Here is a 27,881-nt window from a genome sequence, read left to right on the forward strand (position 1 = left end):
CTCCTGCAACAAATGGGAACAAATACAGATATTCACAGCCAGACAACGGACAAAGAGTGAGAGACCTCGTAATACTGAGCCTTAAATGGGATCTCTCCATCAACATCACCCCCTTAGAGCTCAGGGAAACCTGCAGAAGAGGAGGTAGAAAATGTAAGAGCCAGAGGGAATAGAAAACACCAAAAACAAAGCAAAACAAAATAAACGAGTCCCTCTAAGTCAACATGATAATCACATATATGAACTCACATAGGACCTGCTCAGGTCTGCAACAAATGGAGTCCTAGAGCTGAAAGGAGACATGGACACATGCTCACATCCCTAATCCGGAAGCCCTCTCTAATTGATAACCATTTATAAATGGAAATTTGATTTTCTCTAAGGGAGTCTCATTGAAGTTGCAGCCCCAGCAGTAGATGCCGACAGAAGACAAACTCAGTGGCGTCTGTGGAGGTTCCTTGTCTCCTACTGTTGTGTCAGGACTTTTCCTTTTCTAAAATCATTTTTTCTTAGCCAGGTGGTGGTGGCGCACACCTTTAATCCCAGCACTTGGGAGGCAGAGGCGGGTGGATCTCTGTGAGTTTGAGGGCCAGCCTGGTCTACAGAGCTAGCAGCTCCAGGACAGTTAGGGCTACATAGAAAAATCCTGTCTTGAAAAATCAAAACCAACCAAACAAAAGCAATAAAATACTTTATAATTTTTACTTTTACTTCATCTCTCTGTATTTTCTCTCTTCCTCTTCTTCTTCTTCTTCTTCTTCTTCTTCTTCTTCTTCTTCTTCTTCTTCTTCTTCTTCTTCTTCTTCTTCTTCTTTTACCACACAGATCCTTTGACTATACATTATGGCTCTGGTTTAGTGTTTTTATGGGATTTCTGAATGTGTAAAAGAGTGAGTCTCTGCATCTGTATCAGTTACTTACACCATTTGGGGGGGCTATTTTCCCTTATTTCATTTGTTTTATTCTATTGCAATGTGCTGATATTTGTTTTATTGTATTACATTATACTTTATATAATTTATTAGCATCCCTTAGAAGCCTGTTTTATTTCTAATAAGAGACAGAAATAGGTGAATCTGGATGGGAGGGGAGGTGGGGAGGAACTGGGAGGAATAGAGGGAGAGAAACTGTAATCAGAATATATTATTTGAGAAAAAGTCTATTTTTAATAAAAGGAGAAAATGAAATTTAATTTTTCAGTGAGACAAAATCACACCTAGGTAAAAACCTGCTGAAAACCTAAATGTGCTCTAGAATTTCAGAGATATGTGTGTCAAAAGGAAAACCTGCCTGAATGTGACTGTTTAGTCAGAGGAACACTACTGAATGTATATCCCAACATACCTATATTCTGGAGCCAGGTAAGCCCAGTTTCAATTCCAACAATGACAAAAGACTAGGCTGCTCTCTTTGTTTGATTTTTTTTATTTTGATTTGTTTGTTTGATTCATTTTGTTTGGTTACAGAAAACAGAAAATTAAAAACTCAGATTTAAAATGACTCATCTAATAGAGCCTGCAAGTTGTTTACTGAGCGTGTACAACTCAATTGAACCCACAAAAGAAAAGACAGATTGAATTTGCTCTCTGTGTCACACCCCCTGTTTACCGGGAGCTGGTGACGTATCATTTGTCTGCAAGGACAGTTTCTGTTTCAGAGAATTACAAGATAACTTCTATGCTGAGTCTTTGTGTGTTCAAAGTCCCTTCCTGAGATTGTTACACCTTCGGTTGACTGCTCAGTTGTTTTTCCAGTAACGTCATCAACCCTATCAGAAGCTGTTATAGTTTGAATCTAGGCTATGTCGTGGACCAATATTTCTCATGTGGTGGCACTGATTCGGGAGCCTGTGACTTTGAGGATGTGAGGCCCTGATGGGAGCAGCAAGGGGTAAACTCTGAAGGCACAACTCAGGCCAGCAACTAGCCTCTCTCTCTGCTTCCTGACCCACCAGTGTGTGAACAGCTTCGCTCCACACGCCTGCTAGCATGGTCTGAGCCCCTGCAGTAGCTTTCCTGCACGAAGGACTGGAACCACAGCCAAAGCGAACCTTCCTTTCCTTAGCTGTGTCTGGAGGCCAAGTATCTCGATCAAAGCACAGGAAAGCCATTAACACAGATGTGTTATGAGACAAACTGTTGCATTATTTACCGAACCAGATGTTATCACAAGTCTATTAATTTGTTAAACTTTCTATCCTGGGAAGGACGAGATATTCTATCAGAACCCATTCTTCCCATCCGCTAAATCAAGACATGTGCTTCTCATTTCGGAGTGATAACAAACCATAAACTACAAACAAAAAATCATGCATTTTCAGGGTGACTTTTATTGGTAAGAAATAGCTTGCAAATATAAAAGGATACATTTCTTATTTCTATGACATCTTTAGTTTTTATTATTTTGTGATTAAAACTCATAGCTAGTTAAGGAAAGTAGTTTATGAATTATAAGGTTCCCATCCTCTGTCAAAGATGAATCGATTGATCATATCAAAAGATCTCAGCGGCTGGTCATGGGGCAAGATGTGTCCTCCACCTCGGACAATTACCTTAGTGGACAAAAACAAAAGAACACAGAGAAATACATATTACCATTGTATGGAAAATAGAAGCTCGGGTTAAACACTAATTCAGAACGGTGTGTGACGTAGTTTAACGGTAGAGCCCATCCCTGAGTTCTGTCGCCAGAGAGCAAACAAAGAGAAGCAGATACAGAAGCCTTCCTTCCACAGTGGTCCTCACACTTACCTTAGAGTTCAGAGAGCTTTTTAGCTCCAGTTCTTAGATTGTACACCAGTTCACATCATCTTGAACAGGACTTCTCTTTCCCCTTTGGAGTGACTTTCTCTCCTGATCCCCAGCAGGGAGTGAATGCTGTAGTGTTTTCTCTAATTAGGACTTGGAGGCAGAAAGGTTTAACCCAAGGCCACATCAGGCTGCAACTTCTGCCTTTTAATTAATCAGCCCAACCAGCCCTTACACTGGGAGGCTCTCCCCACTAAGTTTTTAAAGGTAATAAAGGGGATATTTTTAATTAATTAATTAAAATAACAAACAGAAATCCTTGATGCCTGAAATAAAAGATTATTTTTAAGCACTTACAGAATTAGAATAGTCTAATTTTTCCGATATCATGTTATAAAAAAGTTCAAATACACAGACTATTTCCACAAAGACTCCTGTGCTCACATCACCCTCCCCCCCGGCCCCTCTGTGCACTAACATCTGCCATCTTTGTTCTTTCTCACGCCTGACTCCATCTGGGAGTTCACCGAATCTTTTGACACATTTCAAAATAAGTGGTGACATTGGTGATGCGGGATTCCCCTCTGTATGCTGTGAATATGTTTTATTACCATTGGTTAATAAAGATGCTGCTTTGGCCTACGGCAGGGCAGAATAGAGCTAGGTGGAAAACTGAACCGAATGCAGGGAGTAAAAAGGCGGATCCCAAACTCCTCAGCACGAGCTCACGAGTATGTGTTTAAACACGCTGACTCGGGGCCTCTACCCTGCTGTCCACTAAAAGCAGGTTGTGTGTTTTCTTCTGCCCCGACTCTTAGCTGGGAAAAGAACTGTTGGGGCTTCAGAGGGCCCCATAAATGAGCATGAGGAGGACTGGTACCCAAGGACGCATCAAAACTCCTCTCACTTCATCTGCACTACTAACTAAAAAACCCACTCATTTTGGATTCTGTGCAGCGTTACATTCTTGGTTTCCACAGGTCTGCCGACGCAACCATGGACATGGGCTGGGGCCACTGCCGAAGATGTTTTTCTGAAATATCCTTCTGCTTTTGCTGAAACACTGACTTTTCGCAGGTGCCCAAGTCGCCTGTTGGATAACTCAAATGGAAGAGAAAGTTGGCATCTCTGACCTCATAGCACGTCCACCCTTAATATTGGAGTCAAACCCTGCCCAGCCCTGCGGGTAGACATTCGATTATTAAAGCAGTGTTATGATGGAGGAAGGTCATTGGCTAATAAAGAAACTGGCTTGGCCCATTTTATTGGTTAGACCATAGGTGGGTGGAGTAAACAGAAGAAAATGCTGGGAGGAAGAGGAAGTGAGGTCAGAAGTAATGCAGCTCCTCTCAGAGCCAGACGCCTCAGACAGAGATGCATGCAAGGAAGCTCCTCCGACCCAGGATGGTCGTAGGCTAGAATCTTCCCAGTAAGCGCACCTTGGGGTGCTTACACACATTATTAGAAATGGGCTAAATTAATATGTGAGAATTAGCCTAGAAGAGGCTAGATAGAAATGGGTCAAGCAGTGTTTAAATGAATACAGTTTGTGTGTTGTTATTTCAGGCATAAGCTAGCCAGGCGGCCAGGGTGCTGGGGATGCAGCCCCTCCGCTCCTATTTCAACAGTGTTAGGTTCTACACTGTTTAGAATGGGGTTCAATTGTCTGTGGCCATCGCAGCAGGGCGGGTTGCTTCTCTTGCTTTCTAGCAGCACGAGCACCACTGACTGTCCAACCTGGAGAGAAATACTTCCCCTTCGGTTCACTGTGGAGACGTGCTGGGATACTGTGTATGGAGTGCTTAGCACAGTGCCTGGATATACGAGGAATGGTAGTCATGTAGAGGTCCTGGGTTAGCTCTCAAGTGTCACAAAATAAACAAACATTTGTTTGCCATTAATAGTATCCATCCATAATGATCTATATTAAACCCGTAGGATTTGTAATGGCTCAGTAGTTAATGTGGGCGGGCTGTGCAATTATGGAGGATGCAGTAAAGATCTGAGCACAAACGTAACATGCCTGGCCACACAGTCCCTTCTTCTGACCACTTCCTGTGTTCCTGCACACACACACGTGCACGCACACACACACACTCACACACATGCAAAGAAATAAGTAAATTAATTTTAAGAGGTTCCTAGAGTTAAACTATCAGCTTTAACTTGGCTACCCTGGAACACCCAGTCCGCGACAGTCATGTCAACAATCTTGGTTTCAAAGAGTTGTTTAAGGAGAGGTTTTCTCACTTGGATGTGCATAAAAATATTTGGATTTTCCCATTCTGAGGGTCCACAGAGGGCCTTGCGCACCTGCAACAATAGCAATTCCAAAGTGTGGCTGGTGCTGTCCATGCAAGGACTGTCTGTTGGGGTCTGCTGTTCAGTACTTTCTCTGCTCTGCAGCAAGGCAGGGGATTTTCTTTCCCCGCTGACACAGTACAAGGACAGCGCGATTCTTGTTCTCTCTGAGCATCCTTCCTCCTCTACATTCACATGTCCTTGAGCCTGGACACCTTCCACATCCTCCATCATTCAGTGGTGAGGAGCACAAGGGAGCTGGACATAATCATCTTCTGCTGGGATGTGTCTCACCTTGGTCCACTTGTGAGCTACCATACGTAATGAGCCAATGACATGACATGGGGCCCTGTGTCCCTAACACTGGAAGGTAAAGCCTCTGTAGGCACAAGGCTGCTTCAGATGGTGCCAAGTTCCCAGGCTGATCCACATACAGAGTTTTACCAACATCGACCGCAAAAGTAAATTTATGAGTGCTGAAAAAAAATAACACATTCAGGTTTCTTTTTTTTTTTATAGCTAAGTCTCACGACTCACAAATCAAGGATGCAAGCCACTCAGCAACATTCAGAGGTGTGCGACCAAATGTGGCAGAGCTGTGATTACATATGTAAATGTGACAAGATTAATCTCAGGGCTCCCCAGATGGAAATAGCCTCATCCCCAGAAATGATGTATTTTGGGAGCTTTCAAAACTCATGTGCTCCAGATGTTCCAGGGGTCATAAGTGTGCCATGAATTTCAAGAGAGTTATGCAAACACTTAAAGCTTCATTCCAATTTAGTTCTGAGTAAATGATTCAATTCTCCCTGGATCTAGAGGTGCAGATCTAGCAGGAGAGGTTTCCCAGTCGGGGCTTTTCTTTGGCTGCCAGAACACAGAGAAATTCACAATGGCCTTATGATGTAGACAGGACAGGGCAGACTCCTCAGTGGTGGGTGGGCAGGGGTTCAGGGGTGCAGGAATACACTGCCAGGGAGGGATCTGCTCCTGTATGTGCAGGAGACAACAGGTAAGCAGACACAGCTTCTGTATGCTCACTGAGTAGTAGACAGAGACCGAGGAGAGCTGAACAGGCAAGCACAGGCTACGTGCTGCTAGGATGTGCTGGGGTGAGCAGAGTTAATTGGGGTTTATTTTTATTTACAGGAAAATCCACTTAACCTAAAATTATATCTTTAGTCATTTTAACGTGTGCAACCCAGCCACATTTAGTGTTTCCTCTGTCATTGCTAGGTAGTTTTGAACCTATTTTCATTGTCCCAACAGATACCTCTGACTATGAATGAGACAAGAGCAGCTCAGGAAAACCAGAGCAAAGGTCGAGGCAGGGATGCTTCGGCAATGCACAGGAGAAGTCACCCTCAGGGTTTCCCATCGTCAACCGTCAGACTAGCAATGACTACTGGACAGGAGGCGAAAAGGGGCTTCGGGTGCCTTAGTGGATCCACACGTAGCCGTCACAGTATCATGTGTTCCTGGAGAAATCCAGCTGGGGCTTTGGTGTGGGTGTCGTCTGTTGTGGGTATAAGAGAAAGCTGACCTCATGGTCTTAGGGGTGTGAAGAAAAACAAAACCCAGTGAAAACTTCCAAAGGCAAGAAATGGAGGCTTGGCACTGGAAAACAGCAGAATTTCCACTAGACTCACAAGTGTCTGCAGAGGGAAAGAGCCAGAGACGCGACAGCCTCAGCAAGCCCAGCAGCCAGCTCCACTGAAATCCTCTCACCACTGAACTGATGGAGGCTGTGACACCCTCTCCCAGCATGATCGCACAAAGTTCACATATAAACATGCAGGCTAACACATGCATACATACATACATACATATATACATACATACATAATAAAAACAAATATTAATAAAAAAATTTCCACCCATTCCTAACTGAAATTGCAAACTTAACAAATGGTATTGCAGTAGTTTATACATAGGAGAAGGAAAATCTATTAGAAACAGAAGTTTATGTTTCTGGTTCGTCAACAATGTCCAGGCTGAGGCATGAATAGCAGCGTTGCAACAGAAAGGCCAGGAGTCTCCAAAGCATCAGATTATTCTAGGCTGGACTCTAGAATAAAATCCAAGGGATAGGGCAAAGGAAACAGAAAGATTTAGAGATACTGATTGATAGTTGTCCAGGCTTGATAAAAGTTACCTCTTCTCAGTTTTGGGAAGCTCCAATGCTGACTGCCCCTGCAGAGGACCAAGGTCTGGTTTCCAGTAGCGACAGTTACAGCTCCAGTCCCAGGGGAAGCTCATTCCCTTTGCTGACATCCTCAGGCACACACATGGTACATATACATCCACTCAGGCATGCACACACGTATAAAAGAGATACTTTTCAAAGCTATCATGGGAAAAGGAGGAGATTAATTATAGAAATGATGAGAACTGGAAGATGATGAGTTAGTGTCTTCAAAGTTCTGAAAGGATTGCCAGGCTAGCACCTCTGTACGCACGGAGACCTCACCGACGCATTTCTAAGGAAATGAGAGACTGAAAAATACTTTGGCCAACAAAAAGTCTAAAGGCTATTCATCAGACAGAAGGAAAACTATCCCTAAAATAATTGGCAAAAATAATGATTTTTCTTGTCATAACATTGGCAAAAAACGCCACTTGCACAAAGGTGGTGTAAGTTGAGCGAAATAGTTAAAGGTATCTTGGGCTCTTGGAGAGCTGTGAGCATACCAGATCTCGTATATTTCTTAAATTAGGATACCTGTGCATAATTCTTAGGTAAATATTAAATGCATAGATAATAAAAGCACATATCAGCAAATTATAATGGGGAAGATGATGGCGCTGAAATAATAGAAGCGATAAAAGGATGCCAGGAGAACAATGAGGACTGATGAGAAGCCAAGGTCAATGGCAAGGGGTTTTGATCCTACTTCATGTTCCGGCTTGGTGGGAGCCTAGCCAGTTTGGATGTTCACCTTCCTAGACATGGACGGAGGGGGGAGGACCTTGGACTTTCCACAGGGCAGGGAACCATGACTGCTCTTTGGATAGTAGAGGGAGGGGGAGAGGAGTGGGGGGAGGGGGAAAAGAGTGGGGGGAGGGGGAGGGAAATGGGAGGCTGGGAGGAGGCGGAAACTTTTTTTTTCTTATTCTCAATAAAAAAAAGGATGACAGGAGAATGTGGAGGAGACATCACACGTGAGACGAAAAACAAACTTCACGACCACTTATTTAGAAAAAAAGAATTTGATTCACTGATAAGAAATGGAAATAGTTATCTTCAAAGGTTTTTTTTTTTTTTTTGAGTCCCATATTAGGGATTCTTCTTGTTCATGGGAGCATCTGATTAAAAGAAAATAGCTTGATCGTGGGCACAGACCTCCATCAGCACACTCAGCTTAACCACCTAGGTGACTTTACCCTTCCACTTGCCCAAGCCATCGACCATCCCATTCTTTCTCTGCGCCCCCTCTCTCCTTCTCCCCACAGGTAGTGCCAAACCCTTCCATTGCTCTACACGCAAATGACAAGCAGGCAAGACCTTACTCGCCTTAGTGGAATGGCAAGAAACTCTTCTGGCTTTTCCCCTTATGGGAACTCACTTTACAACACGGTGTTTGGTGCAATTAAAAAGTAATTGAAACTCCCTTCCTCATTCGGCCTTTCTGAATCCAGTGTTTGAATCTGATATCCGCAGAGGGTAGAAAGCACCATTCAGCTCTTTATTTACCATTACCGGGTATCTTATTTCGGGATCTCCATTTGTTGCTTCTTTTGTGTGGGGGGTTGGGTAGACAGAGGGCAGAGGCTAAGCAGTCAGTACCCTCTAGCAGTGGGGACGGCTCAGTATCCTGGATATCGTGCAACATGAGCCAGCCAACCCACTCAGATTCTACTTCCTGCAGAAAGATAGAGGGGATGGTTCTTTCAGGGGTGTGCTGGGCCCTTCCTACTGAATCAGAAAAGCCAATTAGACACTTTGTCAGTAAGCTCCAGACTCCATGACATCATAAGTCAGTAGCATGAAATCAGCTGAGTTGGCAGTGACACCACAGACCCTGGAAACAGTACAAACGGAAGTCTTTGACGTGTGCTCAGACAATGGTTCTCTTACATTTTTGTCTTTCCCAGACAAGCAAGGAACAAGCTGGCATGCTTCCTCTTTTTCAAGGTAACCTCAAGTGTCATGGTTTGCATATGAAGTAGTCTCCAAACACTGGTACTGTTGAAGGTTAGGTCCCTGGCCCTCAGCACTACTGGAAGACAGTAAAGCCTTTAAGAGGTCTCGGTGGAAGGTAAGGTCTCTGGAGCTGTTGCCTTTGAAGGGATATTGGAGTCTGGCTTCTTTCTGTCTTGTTGCTTCCAGGTCACCATGAGGTAAGCAGCTTCGCCTCACCACACACTCTTGCCATGATGTGCAACTTCACCACAGGCCTGAAGATGACGAAGCAGCTGACCCCGTTCAGGGACCATGGGCAGTGTGACCTGGCTCAGCAGTTAAGAGCACTGGCTGCTCTTCTAGAGGATTTGGGTTCAATTCCCAGCACCCACATGGCAGCTTACAACTGTCTGCAACTCCAGTTCCAGGGGACCAGACACACTCACACAGACGTACATGCAGGTGAAACACCAATGCACATAAGAATAAATAAATCTTAAAAATATGACCTTTGTCCCTTTAAGTCAGTTCACCCATGGCGATCCTGTCACGGTGACAGAAGGCTCCCGCTATACCAAGAAACATTCATTGAGACATAAATTATAAGGCCCCAAACCTTAATGAAACCTTGCTTCTGGAAATCAGATGGGCTAGATTTCAAATACTTGCAGAAAGATGAGAAGGCCTATTGTCTGCCTGCCCACACCTGCCCCAGGCTTTCTAGGGTAACAGGCAATAAGAAACTTCAAGCCTACCCACCATGTCCCGGCTGCTTGCTTCTACATCAGAGGACTCAGTGTGCTCCAAATCCGACTGTTAGGGAAACTTCAGACCAGACAGGGTATTTCAATTTAACTGTATAATTGACCCACAGTCAACAGGGATCCCAGAACCCATAACTGTTCCTGAGTCCCAGGGGTTTAGGGTAGAGAGCATGCCTACCGTCAAAACGTTGCTCATGACATTTCCTGAAATAAAACATTTGATCTCTGAGTCCAAAACTGTAAGAAGATGCAGTTCCTTGGTCCAGCAGCCCGCATGGCAGTCACCTTTAACACAACTGGGCCGGGGACCAAGCCTGCCTTCCTCTCCCTCCCATCTCTCCCTCGTTTGTTTTCTGACTCTGTTTAGCATCCCCATAGTGATTTCTGTGACTGTTGGCTACGCTTTGAATCCAAACAACAAAAAGTTACTGTTTAAAAAGCAAACCCCATTCTTCCTTGTTACTGAAATATCATTAATTTTTAAAACCTATTCTCCATGTGGAGATAATTCCTTAAATGTTAGATTTCTTAGTATTTATTCACTTCCCATTTAATGAAATGGTTCTCTTTCAAATTTCAATAGATTATTAAAAACCACTCAACAGATAAGAGAAAATTATACATTGTTGCCTAGCTGAAATACATCAATAAATAGATCTGTTAGCCAATGTATATTTTAATCATACAGTAAATTAGTTCCCAGAGTATTAACTCAATGCAATTGGGACAGCTTAATCTGGAAGCATTCTTTTGATGCTAAGCGGTCCTCGCTGATGAAATAGAGCATGTGAGTTAAGAAGGCGGCTGGTAAACACTTAGAGTCAAATTGGGAGTAGCTATTGTTTATTGTTTCCTTTGTTTTCAGGAAGCAAGCCGTGTGGATTTTTTTAAGTTAAGGAAACCAAACAAAAATCAAGAATCCAGTATTTGAAAGGAGAGGATGCTATCCTCAGCCACAGGATAATCAAGCAAGTTCTTTCATAACTCCATGTTCAAGAATAGTCTTTGGGGCTGGTCTTTGTTTTTTGTTTTTGTTTTGTTTTTCCTCTTAGGGAACACAGAAGGGAAATAGTCTATGGCTGAAATAATACAGCCCTTGGTGGGGAGAGAACTGTTCTGATGTCTTCATTATCTCTGCATGTCTAGTCTATTGCCTAGAAGATGCCCTGCCCTATCTAAGTGCTGAGAAGCCATCCTCTTCATTGGGAAACGTATTTAAATGCATGCATGTGTAGGAGAGGAGGGCTGAGAGAGGGAGAAGGAAGGGGGAGAGGAGATAGGTCTAAGGATGAAGATGAAGCCAGTTTGATTGGAATCCATTGAATATTCACTCAGTCCCAGGGACTATGGTAAAGGGTGTGCAAATGGAGCCATGTCATATTATTTCAGTCTCAAGGGGCTTGGTGTCCATCAGAAGCAGACCATCATGGTGCCCAATGTGGTGCATGCAATCGGGGGTGTACCCAATCAGAGTCGCAGAGAAAGAGCTATGCAGAGGGGCAGAATCAAGGAAGGCTTCCTGGAGAGAGCATGGGAACTGAGTTTTAATGAGCCAAGGGTGGGGAGAGTATTTCAGCAGCCAAAGCAGCAAGTGCCTTTTCAAGTAGGTGTGGGAACACTGTGGGGCTTGTGAGGCTCATGTGGGGAGTGACATGGTGTCATGGTGTGTTGCTTTGCATCTCAGGGTTCTAACTGTGCTGGGGAGGGGAGGGGATTGAGGCCTGAGCAGGTATCCTATTAGGCCAAGGGAATCGAATTGGCAAGAAGGTAAGAGGCTTTAAACAAGGAAAAGACACGACCAGACTTGCAGTTTAGAAAAGTGCTGAGGCAAGGGTCAACTGATGTGTTAGCAGCAGCTAAGGAGCTGCTGGGAAAGGAAAGACGTGAACAATAGGAATTTCAGACACAAATCCAGAACGCTCTTAAGTGGCACCATTTAGAACACCGCCACAAGGCAGAAGCGGGTTTCACTTGGGAATTTTCAGTGTGGGAAAGCCCACATGGCATTCTGATGCTCCCCTAAACACTGCACTATTTTTATTGCTTTGTATGAATGCAGTGTTGCGCTTAAGTAGTTCTCTGGGGTTTCTATGACGAGCACTGGGGAATGAATCGAATCAGGCCAATGGGCAGGAGACTACAGAGCAGATGTGAGAGCTGCCAGCTGAGGAGCGGGTGTGGGGGGAGCTGACGATGATGGCTCCCCTTAAGTTCCTGGTAAGACTTGGGGCAAGGCAGAATCGTGGCAGAGCAAACCGGCTGAATCATGTCTTCTCCCTGTCTGACAGACAGGTGATGAAAGTGAGAAAGATTCCGAGAGAGAAAGAGTCAGGCTCTCTCTGCTGTTGCCTAAGGCTGGGCCCTAGCTGCAAGGCACAGCGGAAACCTGGCAGTTTGACTAGTTGTCTCTTAGTAAAGAGGCACTGGCTGGTGGAGTTGAGTTGAGAGGTACTAAAGGAAAGTATTTCTGACTTTCTTCCCTTGAAGTCAACTTCAGCAGGGTATTATGTACAAATAAACTCACAACTGAGGCATCCTGGAGACATGGGCATGCCACGGTCAGTGCAGAGGATGGGGACCAGAAAAGCGGACAGCAGGAGGGAAGAGTGAGAGAAAACTAACCACGAACAATAAGACACAGGAAAGATGCAAAGGCCTCCTTCAACTACCCAGCCCAGGTAAGAAGAGAAAGCTATCAAGGAAAAGGACACCATGTTCAATAACCCGAGCTCTTAGGCATCAAGGACACAATCCATGTGGAAGACACACATTATTTAGTCGTGCTAACACAGGCACAAAGGGTGTGGGCAAGAATGTTCACAGTGAGGCCAGCTGTAGGTGCAGAGACTCAGGAGCCACGCCAGGGCCTACCAGCAGTGGATGGGTTAATAATGCAATCACACCGTGTAGTGCAAAGGAAGAGTAGCACGGGGCACATCAACACCCGCCAGTACAGGCTGGCACCAAGCTATGTCGTCACAAAAGAACAGCAGCCTTGCGCACATCAACACCCGCCAGTACAGGCTGGCACCAAGCTATGTCGTCACAAAAGAACAGCAGCCTTGCGCACATCAACACGCTGCCAGTATAGGCTGGCACCAAGCTATGTCATCTCAAAACACACACTGAGTAGTTCCTTTATGTGAAATTAAGCACAAAAGGAGCAGAATGTATATTTCTAGAGAACATATTGTATATATTATATACATATATATACATATAAAGGATTATTAATATAAATGAGCAAAGGAAGAGAATGATGAACTCAAAACCCAAGACATTTCCTTCTAGGGGTAGTAGGTTGGGGCTGGAACAGGGAAGGCCAAGATACAGGAATGCTGGATTTCTTAATGCTGGCAAGGATAATGGCTTTTACCTCTCATCCGTCTCACCCTTCCGCAAACGGTACCACTGAGTATACATTTAATATTTAGTTTTAGAGAGAAAAAGAAAAACTGCCTATTGATGCGGCCAGGTACACAGCAAGAAATCCATAGGAGATTTAATCTGCAATCTGAAGAGCCTTTTTCTTCCCCCAGCACAGGGAGGAAGAGGTCAGCCCCTCCCCCCTCGACACAGTAGGTGGCAAGGACACAGAAAAGGACTAGAACTGAAACAAAGGCTGGAGCTGGAAGTCCCCTTGCTGCACAGCAGCTCCAGGAAGGCAGAACCGCCAGAACCTAAACCTCGGGACTCTGGCCGCTGTGTAAAAAAATAAATATTAGGAACAAAAATAAATAGTGAGATCTCTGCGCGCTGGAGAGGCCAGGCCCAGGAAGCATGCTCTCTTGTTGTGAAGCTTGCTTGCTGCTTGCTACAGCTAAACTCCTCCATTCCCCTTCTTTGTCTCCATCTGTTAGGAGTTTGGTACAAATGAAAAGAAAATTAAAGGCTGGGTGCTCTTCATGTATTGTCAACAGGGATGTTTCGGATCATACATAGCTGGACCAGGAGGGACTCAGGGCTTTGGCGTCAGGCCTGGCGGTGCACATCTGTAAATGCAGCACTGGTGAGGCCAGAGGAAAGGAAGCTGGGGGCCAGTGTGGGCTGCAGAGTGAGACCCTATCTCCGGATAAACAGCGAAAACAGAAGGGAAAGGCAATAGCGTATTGCTCAACTTAGACAAAATCAATGGCAAACATCACCTCAGCTGTTCCTACTTCTAATGCCAATCTAGATGGCTTTCCTGCCACAGGGAAGCAATAACCAGACACAGCTCTAGGTCAACCTGATAAACATTACGGACGTAATTTAATCATTTGAACTTTTAACACGATATCAGTGCGTGACCCCATGAACACAGGGAGAGCTTCCTGCCCTGTGAAAACAGATTAATGCAGGAGAGGCTGCTACAAAGACAAGGGGCAGATGCCACATGGTCACCAGGTGTTCAGTAATCAGGAAGCCTTAGCTGCATCATCATAGAACCTAAACAGCTGTGAATCTTTCCTTTTTTAAAAAACTAAATAGTGAATGTATAGTCTGTGGTAAAAACACTTGTGTGAGGAAAAACAGATCTGAGGTGAACACCATTATCCGCACCAGTAAGTTTAAGAAATCTAATGTGTCACAGGTCAGGAACCCCCTGGACATGCTAAATAACTTGCCTGAAGTCACACTGCCAAGAAAAGCAGGGACCCAACCAGGCATAGCATGGTTTGGATAGGAAGTATCCCTCAAAACGTCCATGTGTTGAACGCTTTGTCCCTGGTTGATGGATCCAATCATCAGACAAGTGATGGATCATTGGGGTTCAGATCTAAAGAAAAGATTAACCTACTGAGGAGCAAGGAATCTGATGGTACCATTGAGAGGATGGCCAGTGAGAGGAAGCAGGTTACCGGGAGCATGCCATTGAAGGAGGCGTCTCTGCCACTGTCCCATGCTCTGAGTCTAGGCTTCCCAACACTCTATAGTGTATGCCCCCTCTTACATGTTCTACCTAACCACAGGTCCACAATGACAGGGCCAAGTGGTGTGGCCCAAAATCTCAGAAGCAGAGAAACAAAACGTTGCTCCTCAAATAGTTTCTCTCAGATATTTGTTATGAGGACCATGAACACATTGTGTTTGTCCTTTTAACCCCTCCCCTACGGTGTTAGCAGAGTATGCAGGTATCAGGAGAAGTAGGTAGGGGCGCCGGGGTAATAATTTATTTACTAGCTTAGCTCACAACTTTTCAGCCTTCAGTCACGAAAGCTAGGCTGTGATTTGGGTTTGGGAGACTCTAGATATTATTTCAATAATTCAAAACAGTCTAACACATGGGTCCCTAATCTTTTGTGTGTGGGTTGTGTGTGTGTGTCACAGGCCCCTCTGTCTATCTGATACAGGTATAATGTTTTAAAACGGGGAGGGGGTGGGCTTTAGTGTCTGCAGGGAATTGATTTCAGAATCCCCTAGGGATAACAAAATCTATGACTGCTCAACTCTCTTGAAATGAAAGTGTGGTTATGGCCATGTCTGAACATGCTAAATCACTTTCAAATTAGTCAAAATACTGCCATTCCCCCCCTTTTTTTTCATTTCTGTGACCAAATACCTGACAAGAAGAAACTTAAATTTGCAATACAATGTGTATGTGTGTGTGTGTATATGTGTGTGTATATATATATAATTAGTTTAATCTGAAACCACTGGGTCTAGCAAGGCTATAACTCTAACGATGAGCACAAAGTCACTTCCAGATATCAGCCGCAGTGTCTGTGACAGTGAATCTGATATAAAAACAGCTCTTCCTTCTAGCGAGGTAGCAAAAGCATTGCCAGTGCTGCTGTAACTTTTTGCCTACATTCAAAACAAAAGGAAATGCCGAATTCCATAATTCATAATGGAAGGAAATACTATCTCAGCAAAAGGTTAGTAAAAATAAAAGCTTTTTTTTTTATAAGTTCAGTGACCTCTTGAATCCTAATCATATTCGTCCTAGGCTATGAGACTTTGTTGAATGACTGAGTTAACTGAAACATTAAGTTTTCTCATTGAAAGACTACACAGACTAAAACAATAGACTCCACCGCGCCTTGGGCATAGAATTCTATCAGTCCTGTATAGTATTTGACCAACAATGGATAGAAACGAATTCTCTGTGCCCAGTGGCCAGTGCTTTTGTTGAGAACCCACACTCTGGACGGTATTTAAAGAAGACACTGCCTAAAATAATCCTTTCTCTGTCAGAGAAGGACAGACGCATCACTATCTCAGATCAACGCACAGCCAAGCCACATAGCCGCAGCCCAGAACGAAACGGCTAGCTTCTGAGAAACGAAGCCGACGCTTTGAATAAATAAAAGGTTTTCTACAACTCTAAGTTGCCAGCAGTCTCCCAGTGACTTGAGGGAACAAGGCCTGCTTGTAAACCGACAATGAATGGCAAGAACAGGAGTTGAAAATTTAGCTTAAGCTTTTGGCTGAAGATTTTGGAGAATCCAGGCTGTAGCAGCAGACTCTACTGGGGGGAGAGCCATCTCCAAATCAGATACTCTGATCAATGGCTGTTTTTTTAGGGGTAGAGCTGTGCTCTCTGACTGGAAACCTGGTCAGAAAAATCAGTTAGAATTTCACAATGCCCTTGTGAATCAGGGAACGTTTGCACAGGCATGAGCCACAGGAGGCTCCTGCAAGAGAAAGGCCAGGGCAATGCCAGCAGGAACAAAAGACAGCATAGTGTCTACGTTCAGATTATTGCCTGTCCTTTGCCCCAAGAAGAATCTGGCCTTTCTCTGGGGTTTTCTTGATGAAGACAGCACAGCAGAAAACAGCCTTGTGGCTTTTAAGTGGAGACCTTAAAGAAAACGTGACAGCCCCAATCTGACTGCCCCGCTACCATGCTGTAATGAGGTCTAGCTAGGATACCACCTAGATGGCCCCAGACACAGAGGGGGGAGGGAGAGGGAGGGAGAGAGAGAGAGAGCCCCAAAGAGGGGACCATGCTGCGAGTCCAACTTTAGCCAAGCTCCAGCTGGATACAGCTGTGTGTGTGACCTCAGCCTACCCGGCCTGAATTGGAACCCCCAGCCCAGTCCAGTCTGTCCACATCCTTGTGATAAATAACAAACTGTGGCCTTGCAGCCCGGAGTTTTAGAGGCACTTGTCATTACACAGTAAATAACAGAAAAGAAACTATTTTCTGACGCATCTCAGCCAGTTTTTCGTCCCGAGAGACCAGGGTTCCTAACTTACAATCTAAGAAGTGAACGCCAAGGTCCAATGCATCTTTCTTTGTGTGGTAAGTTACCTTTTATTGGCATTCAGAAGAGGGCTCATTATGACGACCTTCATATATACATCGTATTGTACCCTGCTCATGGGAATCCTCCCATCCCTGGCACTAAATCATCTTTCTAAAGCATATTTAAGACAAAATGTGTACTAGAGCTTGGACAGATTGCATTTCACACAAATCAAGGAAGACAGCTTCCTATGTGGTTTTATACAAACTACCAGATCCCACTGTCTTGTCTTATAAACCTGAGAACAGCCATGGGTATTGTCATAATTAGCAGCCAGGCTAATTACGGTGACACTTCTGTCAAGAGATACAGCCACTGGAGGTCCTCATCTGGCTGTCCCCCACAGCCTGAGCCTTTCTCAAGAGGACACTCACTATGACCTGCTCCCATCTGATGGCTGAGTGGTTGTAATATTTTGATCTGTGAGGAACATCCTGATGAAAATCCTCTTTCCGGAGCTCCCTTCTGGTTTGTCTGGCCTGCATCTTATTTTTTATTTTGTCCTACCTTCTTATTTCTACTACCATTGATTCCTAGTCCATAATCCATAAGGTCCTTAATACCTGCTTTTGGAAACCCTATCTGCAGCTTCTGTGTTGTTTTGGGAGGAGGTAAGTGTAGCAGACTGCTGTGGGACAATGGGCTGTACCCTGTCACTTGTATTTTAAATGAACACTGATTGGCCAGCAGCCAGGCAGGAAATATAGGCGGAGCAACCAGGCAGGAAGTAGAAGCAGAGCAATGAGAATTGTGGGAAAAGCGAAGTTTCAGTCTGCTAGTCATCACCCAGACACAGAGAAAGCCAGACAGACACAGAGCAAGCAAGATGTGACTGCCTTGCCGAAAAAGGTACCTAGCCACGTGGCTAACACAGACAAGAATTATGGCGAATACAAGTTATAAGAGTTAATAAGAAGCCTGAACTACTAGGCCAATCAGAGCATAATTAATGTGTGATTTCCTTGGGAACCAGGAACCAGGCAGGACAGAAACCTCAGACAACAGCAGACTGCTGTATTCTTGTTTTGTGCCCACAACTGTATCAACAAATCAACAAATTGTCCTGGGTCTGGGAAACAGAGACATAGACCCATAGAGTCAGGGCACACCTCTCTACAGAAGGCAAAAGAGCTGGGGGAGAGGTGGGGACAAAGATCTTTGTTAAACAAAGACTGTAACAAAGCCAAGATACATTTCTGGGCACTAATCTCTATTTGGTGATATATATTTGGTCTAAATGTTTGTCTTTTTTCAATGTTTTTGAAGAGTGTCTCATCTTCTCTCAACTAATCAAATGTTGGGGTGGCCTGCTTTTATCATGGCAGCACAACCGACTGCTTGCTGAAGACCTTTCTGGGTCAGCTGTCCATAACAATTTCTCACACTGTTTAAAATTATAAAACAAAACAAAAAAATCAATAAATTGTCACCAGGTAAATACAGGCATGGGGCTTTGTTATCCCCTGTATGAACTCTTTCTGGGGCATTCAAATCCTCAGTTGACTTTTCTCTCCATTTAAAGACCATTCGGTGGCCATCTCTCCTACTTTTCTGAAATATGTGTGGTCACAAAAAAAAAAAAAAAAAAAAAAAAAAAAAACCAAAGTAAAGTTAAAGTTAGTTTTCAAACAGTGCAGCTGGAGTTTTCTGTAGCTATTCCTTTCTGTCTGCAGGTTCTGCCCCCTCCCTCCTCCTCCTAAGAAGTGCCCCTGCCTTTAGGGAACGAAGTCGTCTCTGTGGTCTAGATGTACTGCCAAGTGCTATGGATGCCACCACTGCATAGGCGCCCCATGGGCAGGCATGGAGCCTCGAGCCTGCTGACCAGAGTGTTCCATCCCACTCTGCCTCACCGTCCCTAAAGCATTTAAGCTCACTGTGGTGAAGTGGGAAGATCAGATGTGGCGCCTAACATGTACTATGCAGAGTCTTCCGAGTCTTGAACAAGCTTCTCAGGTGATGCTTGTAGTTCCTCATTTACAAAGGATGAAATATATTACCACAGATTACAGAGTAGCAATAAGGACTCCATAGACTCAAGGATGAAGATGTACATGGCAGGCCACAGCCCAAGGGCTCGTTAGTGCAGGAGCATTGTCAACCATCCTTGGCATCTCCCTTGACCCTTGCCGCATCCCAACAGAACAACTGTTCTTACTCTGAGTTTGCAGAACAGTTAGTAAATGGCCAAACTGATTTCAAACTGGGTTTCTCTAATTCCAGTCTGCCTTGTACTCACTAACCACAGGACCTCCAACAGGCCCACTCCCGAGAGTCAAGCTCTGAGCCTGTGTGCTCCTTCCCTTCCTGTCAAAGGGCAGGGAATGCTGGAGAAGCCCCTGAGACTGTGGCAGACCACATGTCTGAGGGCTCAGTGGGGCAAATGTCCCCCGGGGTCAGGCATAAGCTTGACCAGTGTTGTACTGCAGGGGCTGGAGATTCTTATGACAGCTGAGAGGACAGGCATGCTAGCATGCTTCAAAACCTCATGAGCTTCTCAGGTGACAAGAATACACAGTGAGCAACATCTCTACCAGGCAACCTGTCCTTATGGCTTGGCCATTAAAGCTGCATCTCCATCTCTACTTAGAGCTGAGAGTCAAGCATCAAGCCGGCAATCTCATACAAGTGGTGAAGTGTAGTCTCACAGTAAAGTTCCTACCAGGACACCATTTCCAGAGCCTCCCTGGCCTAAACTCATCCCACTACTGCCATTTTAAAGTTCTCTTATAGCTATAAATATGTCCTTAAAATCATTTAGTGATTTCCAACAAGCAGAGCATATGTCCTTGAACCCCCCCCCCCACTAAGTCTTTATGACTCCCTTCTAGTCCTCCCCCAGCTCTCCTCCAAGCTCCAGGCGGTGAACATTGTGCTCTGTCCACCTCAGCTCTCTTATCCACGTCCCCGCTTGCATTCTCTCTGGTTACTTAGCCAGTTCCAGTGTGTGTGATTTTAGCAATGTCCTAGATTCCTAGTTACACCTCTTCCTAACACAGGATGAGGCTGTCCTCACCACCAACCCAGCTCTACAACCTTCTTAAAACCCAGTGTTCTGTCCACAGGACATCACCTCTGCCTGGGGTTCAGCCAGTGCTTTATTTATGGCAGGCAAGTATACATTCTCCATTGTCTTCTGGCCAAGGGCACCACTATGATTCCATCTTTCCAGCAGCAGGCATGGGGTAAGAAACCATGGGATTAGAAGCCAGGACTCTTGGAACATCATTTCAGTCATGGTAAGAAATGGGGATAAGGAGCAAGAAAGAGACTGTGGAGCTTTGAATGAGAAAGCCCCTCATGTATATGAGCACTTGGTCCCCAGCTGGTGGTGCTATTTGAGGAGGTTTAGGTGATGCAGCCTTGGTGGAGGAAGTATGTCGTTGGGGACAGACGGGCTTTGCGACTAAAAACTTGTGCCATTTCCAGTTCACTTTCTCTGCTTCTTACTTCATTTGAAGATACGAGCTCTCAGCTACCTGCTGCCATCACCACGCTGGCTAGTGTGATTTCTTTTATGCTTTATTATAAAATAAAACGCGGGAACAAATATTAAAGATCAAACCTTAGATAATCTCAAGTAACCATTGAACACACACCACCATCCTTCACTCCCTGGCTGGAAAAGCCTGAGCAACCTTCTGGCCCCGCCTCTTCTTCCTGGGGGCCTCTATTTCCTGAGTTGGCTAGAGAACTCCATGATTCATTCTGACTAAATGAATGTGAACCCTGCCCTCTCAAACCAACTCCTGACTCCCTTGGACACTGGACCACAACATAGACAAAATTCCCATAACAGCGGGCTGTTTGCTTCCATGCCTCCCTGCAATGATGAACTCTTACCCATTTGGAACCATAGACCAAATTAATTCTTACTTCTATAGGTCACCATAATTGTGTCGTTCCATCGCAGCAATTAAAAACCAACCGATACAGAGATGGCTTAGCTTCTGGGACTCTGTATCTGGACTAGAGTTTACCTGGACGGTAAAGTCTATGTTCCAGTTGTAAAATGCTACCGAGCTGAGATAATCCCTTCTGTGAGACCTAAGCATGCCTCTGGGTACTGATACTGAAAATGTACAACACAACCAATGACTGGCTGCAATCAGATAAATTTGATTTATTAATTATATAAAACTCACATTCACAGAATTCCCACTCAGTAAAACCTAATAGAAAATGAAAATAGACAGGAAATAGACAGATAATCCAAGCTCTTATTTCAGTGTTTACATGGAGAATAATTAGTGTCAATAAATATTTTCAGTAAAGATTCAAAAATGGAAATGATTAAATTATTTTCTTCAAGGCATTTAGCTTAATGAAGTTTAAAATAGAAACATGTTCCCTAAGCAGTTCACCAGTGTGACTAGAATCCTGATGAAAGTTTATACATTTCTCGCCTCGCTCCACTCCCAGCCTTGGGGCAGGGACCCTTGGGGCTGGAAACAGGCCTGAGGGTCACAAGTTTAAGGACAGCCACAGCAATGTAGTGAGACCCTGTCTCAAAACAAAAATAAAAAAGGGCCAAGGGTGTAGTTTAGAGGCACAACACTTGCCTAGCGCTGAAACAAAGACCAGCAAAGCATCCTTTAGCTGGGACGGTGATTCGATGATGTCAGCACAAAATGGCCTGCACATGGCAGAGTAGTGAAAATCAATGCAGATCACCAACTCCCACATTGGAAAAGGACTGGAGAGAGCTCAAACACTGCAGCAGGTGGGTGGCTTTGACTTGGCCACGTTTAAGAACAGCCAGTGAAAAGGGACTAAGATTCTATGATCCAGAGATAACATCAGGAAGAACCCAGGGTAATGCTAGCATAGACGCTGCCTTGATCTTGGTGGAACCCTATCCTGGGGATTGCGCATTACACATAGTGTATTTCCCTCCCTCCTCCCTTCCCTCCCTGTCTCCTCTTCTCCACTTTCATTTTGACTTCCAACTTCTTTCTTCCATGTGGCAATAGATAGATAGTGAGATAGACAGACAGACAGACAGATGATAGATACATGATAGACAGATAGGTAGATACATGATTGATAGATAGACAAACAGACAGACAGACAGATGATAGATACATGATAGACAGATAGGTAGATACATGATTGATAGATAGACAGACAGACAGACAGACAGACAGACAGACAGATAGATAGATAATGCTCCCACAGGCTTGCTTATAGGTCATTCAGATCGCTGCATTTTCTCAGTTGTCATTCCCTCTTCCCAGATGACTTTAGATTATATCAAGTCAGAAAAAAAAAAAAAACAACTTGTGGTAGTTTAAAGAAAATGGTCCCCAAAAGAAATGCCACTATTAGGAGGTATGGCCTTATTGGAGTAGGTATGGTCTTGTTGGAGGAAGTGTATCACTGTGGGGGTGGGCTTTGAGGTCTTTATTTAAAGTTTCACTCAGTGTGACTGTCAGTTGATTTCCTGTTGCCTCTGAGTCAAGATGTAACTGGAGTTTGTGCTTTCATTTCTCAGCCTCCCAGTCCCAAGTAATCACATAGAAACTTACATTAATTACAAGCTGTTTGGCCTATTAGCCTAGGCTTATTATTAACTAGCTCTTACAACTTAAATTAACCCATTTCTATTATTCTATATCTTACCACAAGGCTTGTGGCTTGTTACCTTACATCTTGCTTCTCCAGCAGCTGCTTCTTTCTCTCCTAACCCTGCCTTCTTTCTCTCTCTGTTTCTGCTGGGATTTCCCAACTATATTCTATCCTGCCATAGGCCAAAGGAGGCTTCTTATTAACCAATGGTAATAAAACATATTCACAACATATAAAGGGGTATCCCACATTAATGTAGGGCTCTCAGCTCCAACACTACATCTGCCTGCACATTACCATGCTCCAAGATGATAATGGAATGAACCTCTGAAACTGCAAGCAAGCCACCCCAATTAAATGTTTTCATCAATAAGAGTTGCTATGATCATGGTGTTTCTTCAGAGCAATGAAAACCCTATCTAAGACACCACTCAGTGACAGCAACAACAAAGATGCCTAGATTAATACCTTGTAGGTTCAAACAGTAGAAACTGCTGGAAAACAGCACAGAGGACAACTTGAAAGGCGTTAAACAGAACAAAACACAAACCACCTCAAAGCAGCAGCAAAACAGCTAATGTGTGACTCCTCATCACCAGGGTGCAGGAGAGGACCAACATCACAGCCTCAGGAGCTCAGGGAAAACAATTAATTATCCCATTGCATGAGAAATGGATTTCACAATGTGTACAGTCAAAACCAGCCTTCCATTGCATGCCACACAACCGCCCAATCAACAGCAGCCTTCCATTGCATGCCACACAACCACCCAATCAACGGCAGCCTCCCATTGCATGCCACACAACCACCCAATCAACAGCGGCCTCCCATTGCATGCCACACAACCACCCAATCAACAGCGGCCTCCCATTGCAAGTCACACAACCACCCCAATCAAAGGCAGCCTCCCATTGCACTAGACATGGCCTTGCTAATCAAAGGTGAGATAACAGCACTTAAAAGACAAAAATAGAGAACATGTTGTCAGCATGCACTTCTAAAATAAATGCTAACGAGATTCTCCCCCCCCCCAGGGGGACAAGAAATGCACTAAACGTGATGGCAGCTGGCAGGTTAAACATGTAGTGAATTCTCAGTGAGTGCTGGTTGGTTCAAATGTGTAAATAATGCCTGTTTAAACCAGATACAGGATTGTTTTATTAATAGCAAAAAACAGCAGAGTAGGTGAAGGCTAAAATAATCTGAGGCTCTCACATTTGTCTGGAAAATAGTAAAATTCTTATTTATATTAGCATTAAGTAAGTCTAGCATTCATATTAACTAGTACTATTATAAGACAATCTCAAAAGAATTATAGTTCACAGATTAATTAATGGAGATAATGAAATGACATAAAACTCTAAGGAGTTAAAACTACAACGGAACAAAAATATAGACTCAACGGAATAAATAGAAAACATGTAATGAGACAGTAGGACCTAAAAACAGAAATCAGTAATTACATTAAATGCAAATGTATGACTCCAAATCTAGAATATTGTCAGGAAGCACACACAAAACATAAAAGCCATTATACTGTGCAAAAGAAACATATATTAAATATGATGCTATAAAATGACAGACAGGGGAATGCTGAGAAAAAGAAAGGCATCCCCCATAAATACTTTCAAAAGAAACTTGGTATAGTTACACTACTATCAATCAAGTTGACTTTAAGATGAGATGTATCACTACAAGAGTATAGTTCATAAGAAAGAAAGATTTAGTGCCAGGAATATATAACAAGGATTCCATGGCTATATGCAGTGAACAGCACTAAGTAAACAGAACAATAGAACAATCTTCAATCATAGTGAAAGATTTTTAACAGATCTTTAATGTCAGCTATGTGGTAAGAAGGGGTAGAGGGGGAAGACAGAGAGGCAGATAGAGACAAGAGACTGAGACGGAGAGGAGAGAGGGAGAAAGGAAGAGGGAGAGGGAGAGAGAGAGAGAGCGAGAGCGAGAGCGAGAGCGAGCGAGCGAGCGAGAGAGAGAGAGAGAGAGAGAGAGAGAGAGAGAGAGAGAAAGCTGTTTTACCCAGCTATATAGCCCATGAAGCACAATGACCTTGAGGGTAAGATTCCCCAAGGATGTAAGAGTGGGTTTCTCTTGGGTTAACCAGCAGCCATCTAATTGGACTTAAAGCCCACTCAACAAGAGAAGATTTGTGCCTAATTTTATAAACTTAGCCAAGTACCCAAAGATGGTGAGGTCATAGACCATAGAGAAGAACCCACTACTGCCAATTCTCTAAGGTATCATAGTTACCAACTATGTTCTAAATATCTTTCCTTATATCCACAGAGAAGTGTATCATCGACCCCTCATCAAAAAAGCTTCTTTGTGTAGCAGACAGAGAAATCACAGAAATCCATACCTGATCAAATACAGAGAACAACTGTCTATGGCGTGCCCATTGACAACACAACCCCTACACCTAAAGTTCAGGGAACACTGTAGAAGAGGGCGTGGAAAGATTGTAGGCACCAGAGGACCAAAACATCTGCTTCCAGACAGTGTCTTCTATATAAGACAGAGAGTTACACCCATGAAATTAACAATATGGTCACCTAAACAAGACTCACACAATGATAACACCAGTTGACGTTCCAACAGAGATGGAGGAAATGTCACAAGGCTCCAATCCTGATGAAAGGCTACACAATTCATGGCTGATGAGAGAGGGTAAATGAGTCTCCTCCAGGAATGAGCCCCTCCATTAGGTTAACCAGTCTCATGTGGTCAGCCTTACATATATATATATATATATATACAGATAAGCAATACTAAGTGGACTCAGCTATAATTGTATATTCATATGTGTGCATGTGCATGTATACCAATAATAATTGAAGAAAAAGAGGACATACATTTGAGAGGGAGTTGAGGGATGCAGGAGTTGTGTGGGAAGGGTGGAAGGGATGTAAATTCTCAAAATAATAAGCGTAAAAATGGTTTTTGAAAGAGCTTGATTGGCATCAAAAGCATTACAACTAACAACTGAAGAGTGGAATTGCTTTAAAAGTATACAGGGAATGTTTGCCAAAAATAACCACTTCAAGGGCCAGAAAGTAAATTTCAAATGGTTGAAATTATAAGGGATATGTGGGCTTTTAAACCACAAAGCTACAATAGAGTATATTCCCTTCAGTTTATAATAAATGCAAGAATAGAAGAATCAAAATGATTTAAAATTAAACATTACACTTTAAAATAACACACTGGCCAAAGGGGATAAAAATATGATGGAAATTATGAATGCTTTAGTTCAATATAATGAATTTTGTGTACCTTTAAAACCAAGATGTAATATACATTGAGTGCACACATAAAGTGAAAACAAAAGCTTTGTCTTCTAAACCTCTGTCTTAAAGATTTCAAAAAGACAGTAAATAACTCACAATAAAGATAACATGATAAAAGTGCAAATAATAAAATAAAAATAACAAAAACACATGGAGAAATCAACAATGGCAAAAGTGTTTGTTACTTGAAATCAGTAATAACTTAGTTGTGGCTCAGGCAAGAGAAAAAGAAGTTACTAATATTTAAGTACACCAAGCTCTTAAGAGGAATTAAATGAAGGTTACAGGAGCCTATAAATTCTAAATGTTAAATGAAACTGACGAGCTTGTGGAAAAGCTAAAGCCTATAATAATGTTTTCTTAGAAACAGAAAAGGTTGATTAACCTCCCCTTACAGAAATGCAATCTGCAATTTGAAGCCTTCTCTTAAGGAAACCTTCAGGCAAGATGGCCTCAGTCATGCAAGTCCCTAACACTGAAAGGTATTACTGACCACAGGAGAAAGAGAAGATGCTTATGTGTTATGAAGTCCACAAAGGACTGTTTCAAAACGCAAAGAGAAAAGAAAATGAGGGCAAAAGGAAATTCCAAGAGTAACATTTAAGCCCTAAGTAGAGCTCACTCCGCAGGGTCAGCTAGGGAGAGAGCTTGTTCTAGCTAGCTCTCTACATCCCTTATAAAGACAGGTTCAGAGACGGTGGGCTGCTACATTGAGCATCCTCCAATAATTGCCCAAATTCCCTTTGACTTCCAAACAGACTGGGATTTTCTCATTAATGATTTGCTACTCTGGACTTTTCCAGTGTCTCATTATGTCTTCAGCAATGCTTAGACTTCTGTCTGCCTTGACATCAGTGATCTCTACCTTGATAACGGGGCCCTCTCTTCTCTGTTTATGAGGAGACTGGAGGAAACACATTTTGGCTGTTTTCCTTAGTGGTTTTTGTGCTTTGTGTTTACTCCTACCAATCCAGTCCCACGACCTATGTGCCCCAGCCGTTTGCATACCTGGAAGAATTTATCCACTTGTCGCACATAACCAGCCACATCGTTATCAGATTTGAAGATCTTCCAAACCTTTCTTTGTGCCTTTTTGTATTCCTTTGATCCCTTCCAGTTCATGGCCATCAAGGAGCGCTCTGTCAAGGCGGCTGCCACGATGATGTCCAGTTGGCCATTGTAGAGCAGAACCTGAAATGAAGTTCAGTCCTAAGCAAGTATGGAATTCAGAAGGAAAGGCAAGGAGCAAACTCAGGGACAGAGGGCGAACCTGCATCAGACAGGGGAACCTGAGATTTGCAGCCAGTATCCCAACAGGCTAGGCTAGCAGATCTGAGGGTCACTGCCTTCCAGGTCACCACACACACCAACAACCTGAAAGAAACTCTCCTCCTGTCTCAGCCAATGCATCCTTTCAAGCTTAGTTCATCATAGTCAACAGACATCTGAGTCCCAAAAGATAAGCAAAGAGGCTTTCCCGAACTCTGTACAACGTTGGTCTCTTCAGTCTTCAATTTGACCTGAATGGAGACCTTTGGTTGAATCCTTAAATTGGATTTCACGGTGTATGCTATTTCTACCTTGATGATGCTACCTTCTTAAAAGGCTTAAGCAAATCTAAAAGCCCAGTGTGTGTGTGTGTGTGTGTGTGTGTGTGTGTGTGTGTGTGTGTGTGTTCATCATGTAGGCATGAACAACTCACTTGGCTGACTAGTAAGAGGATATCTTTTAATCAAACCAAGGAATACTACACTTTGCATTTTGCTCTGCTTGGTCCTCCTGTGTCATTTGTAGCAACCACAGCATCTTCAAACAGAAAGATAAACATCTGTTGAGCCTGT

General features: G+C 43.6%; 1 protein-coding gene across 4 annotated transcripts in view; it reads right to left on the bottom strand.

Annotated features, from left to right (window-relative positions):
- Positions 1–2,317: 2,317 nt before the first annotated feature.
- The window catches only part of Cpvl (carboxypeptidase vitellogenic like), a 104,321-nt gene continuing 78,757 nt past the window's right edge, over positions 2,318–27,881 (bottom strand). For all 4 annotated transcript variants that reach the window (XM_050155572.1, XM_050155571.1, XM_050155570.1 and 1 more), the window contains 2 exons: positions 27,049–27,231; positions 2,318–2,551 (listed from right to left, as the gene is read on the bottom strand). In XM_050155572.1, coding sequence (XP_050011529.1) covers positions 2,441–2,551; positions 27,049–27,231 — 294 coding nt within the window. In that variant the 3' untranslated portion in view covers positions 2,318–2,440. The remainder of the gene's footprint in view (positions 2,552–27,048; positions 27,232–27,881) is intronic.

Source organism: Alexandromys fortis, unplaced genomic scaffold (genome assembly GCF_014885135.2).
Source record: "Alexandromys fortis isolate MF-2015 unplaced genomic scaffold, M_Fortis_MF-2015_v1.1 scaffold_93, whole genome shotgun sequence".
Taxonomy (NCBI): domain Eukaryota; kingdom Metazoa; phylum Chordata; class Mammalia; order Rodentia; family Cricetidae; genus Alexandromys; species Alexandromys fortis.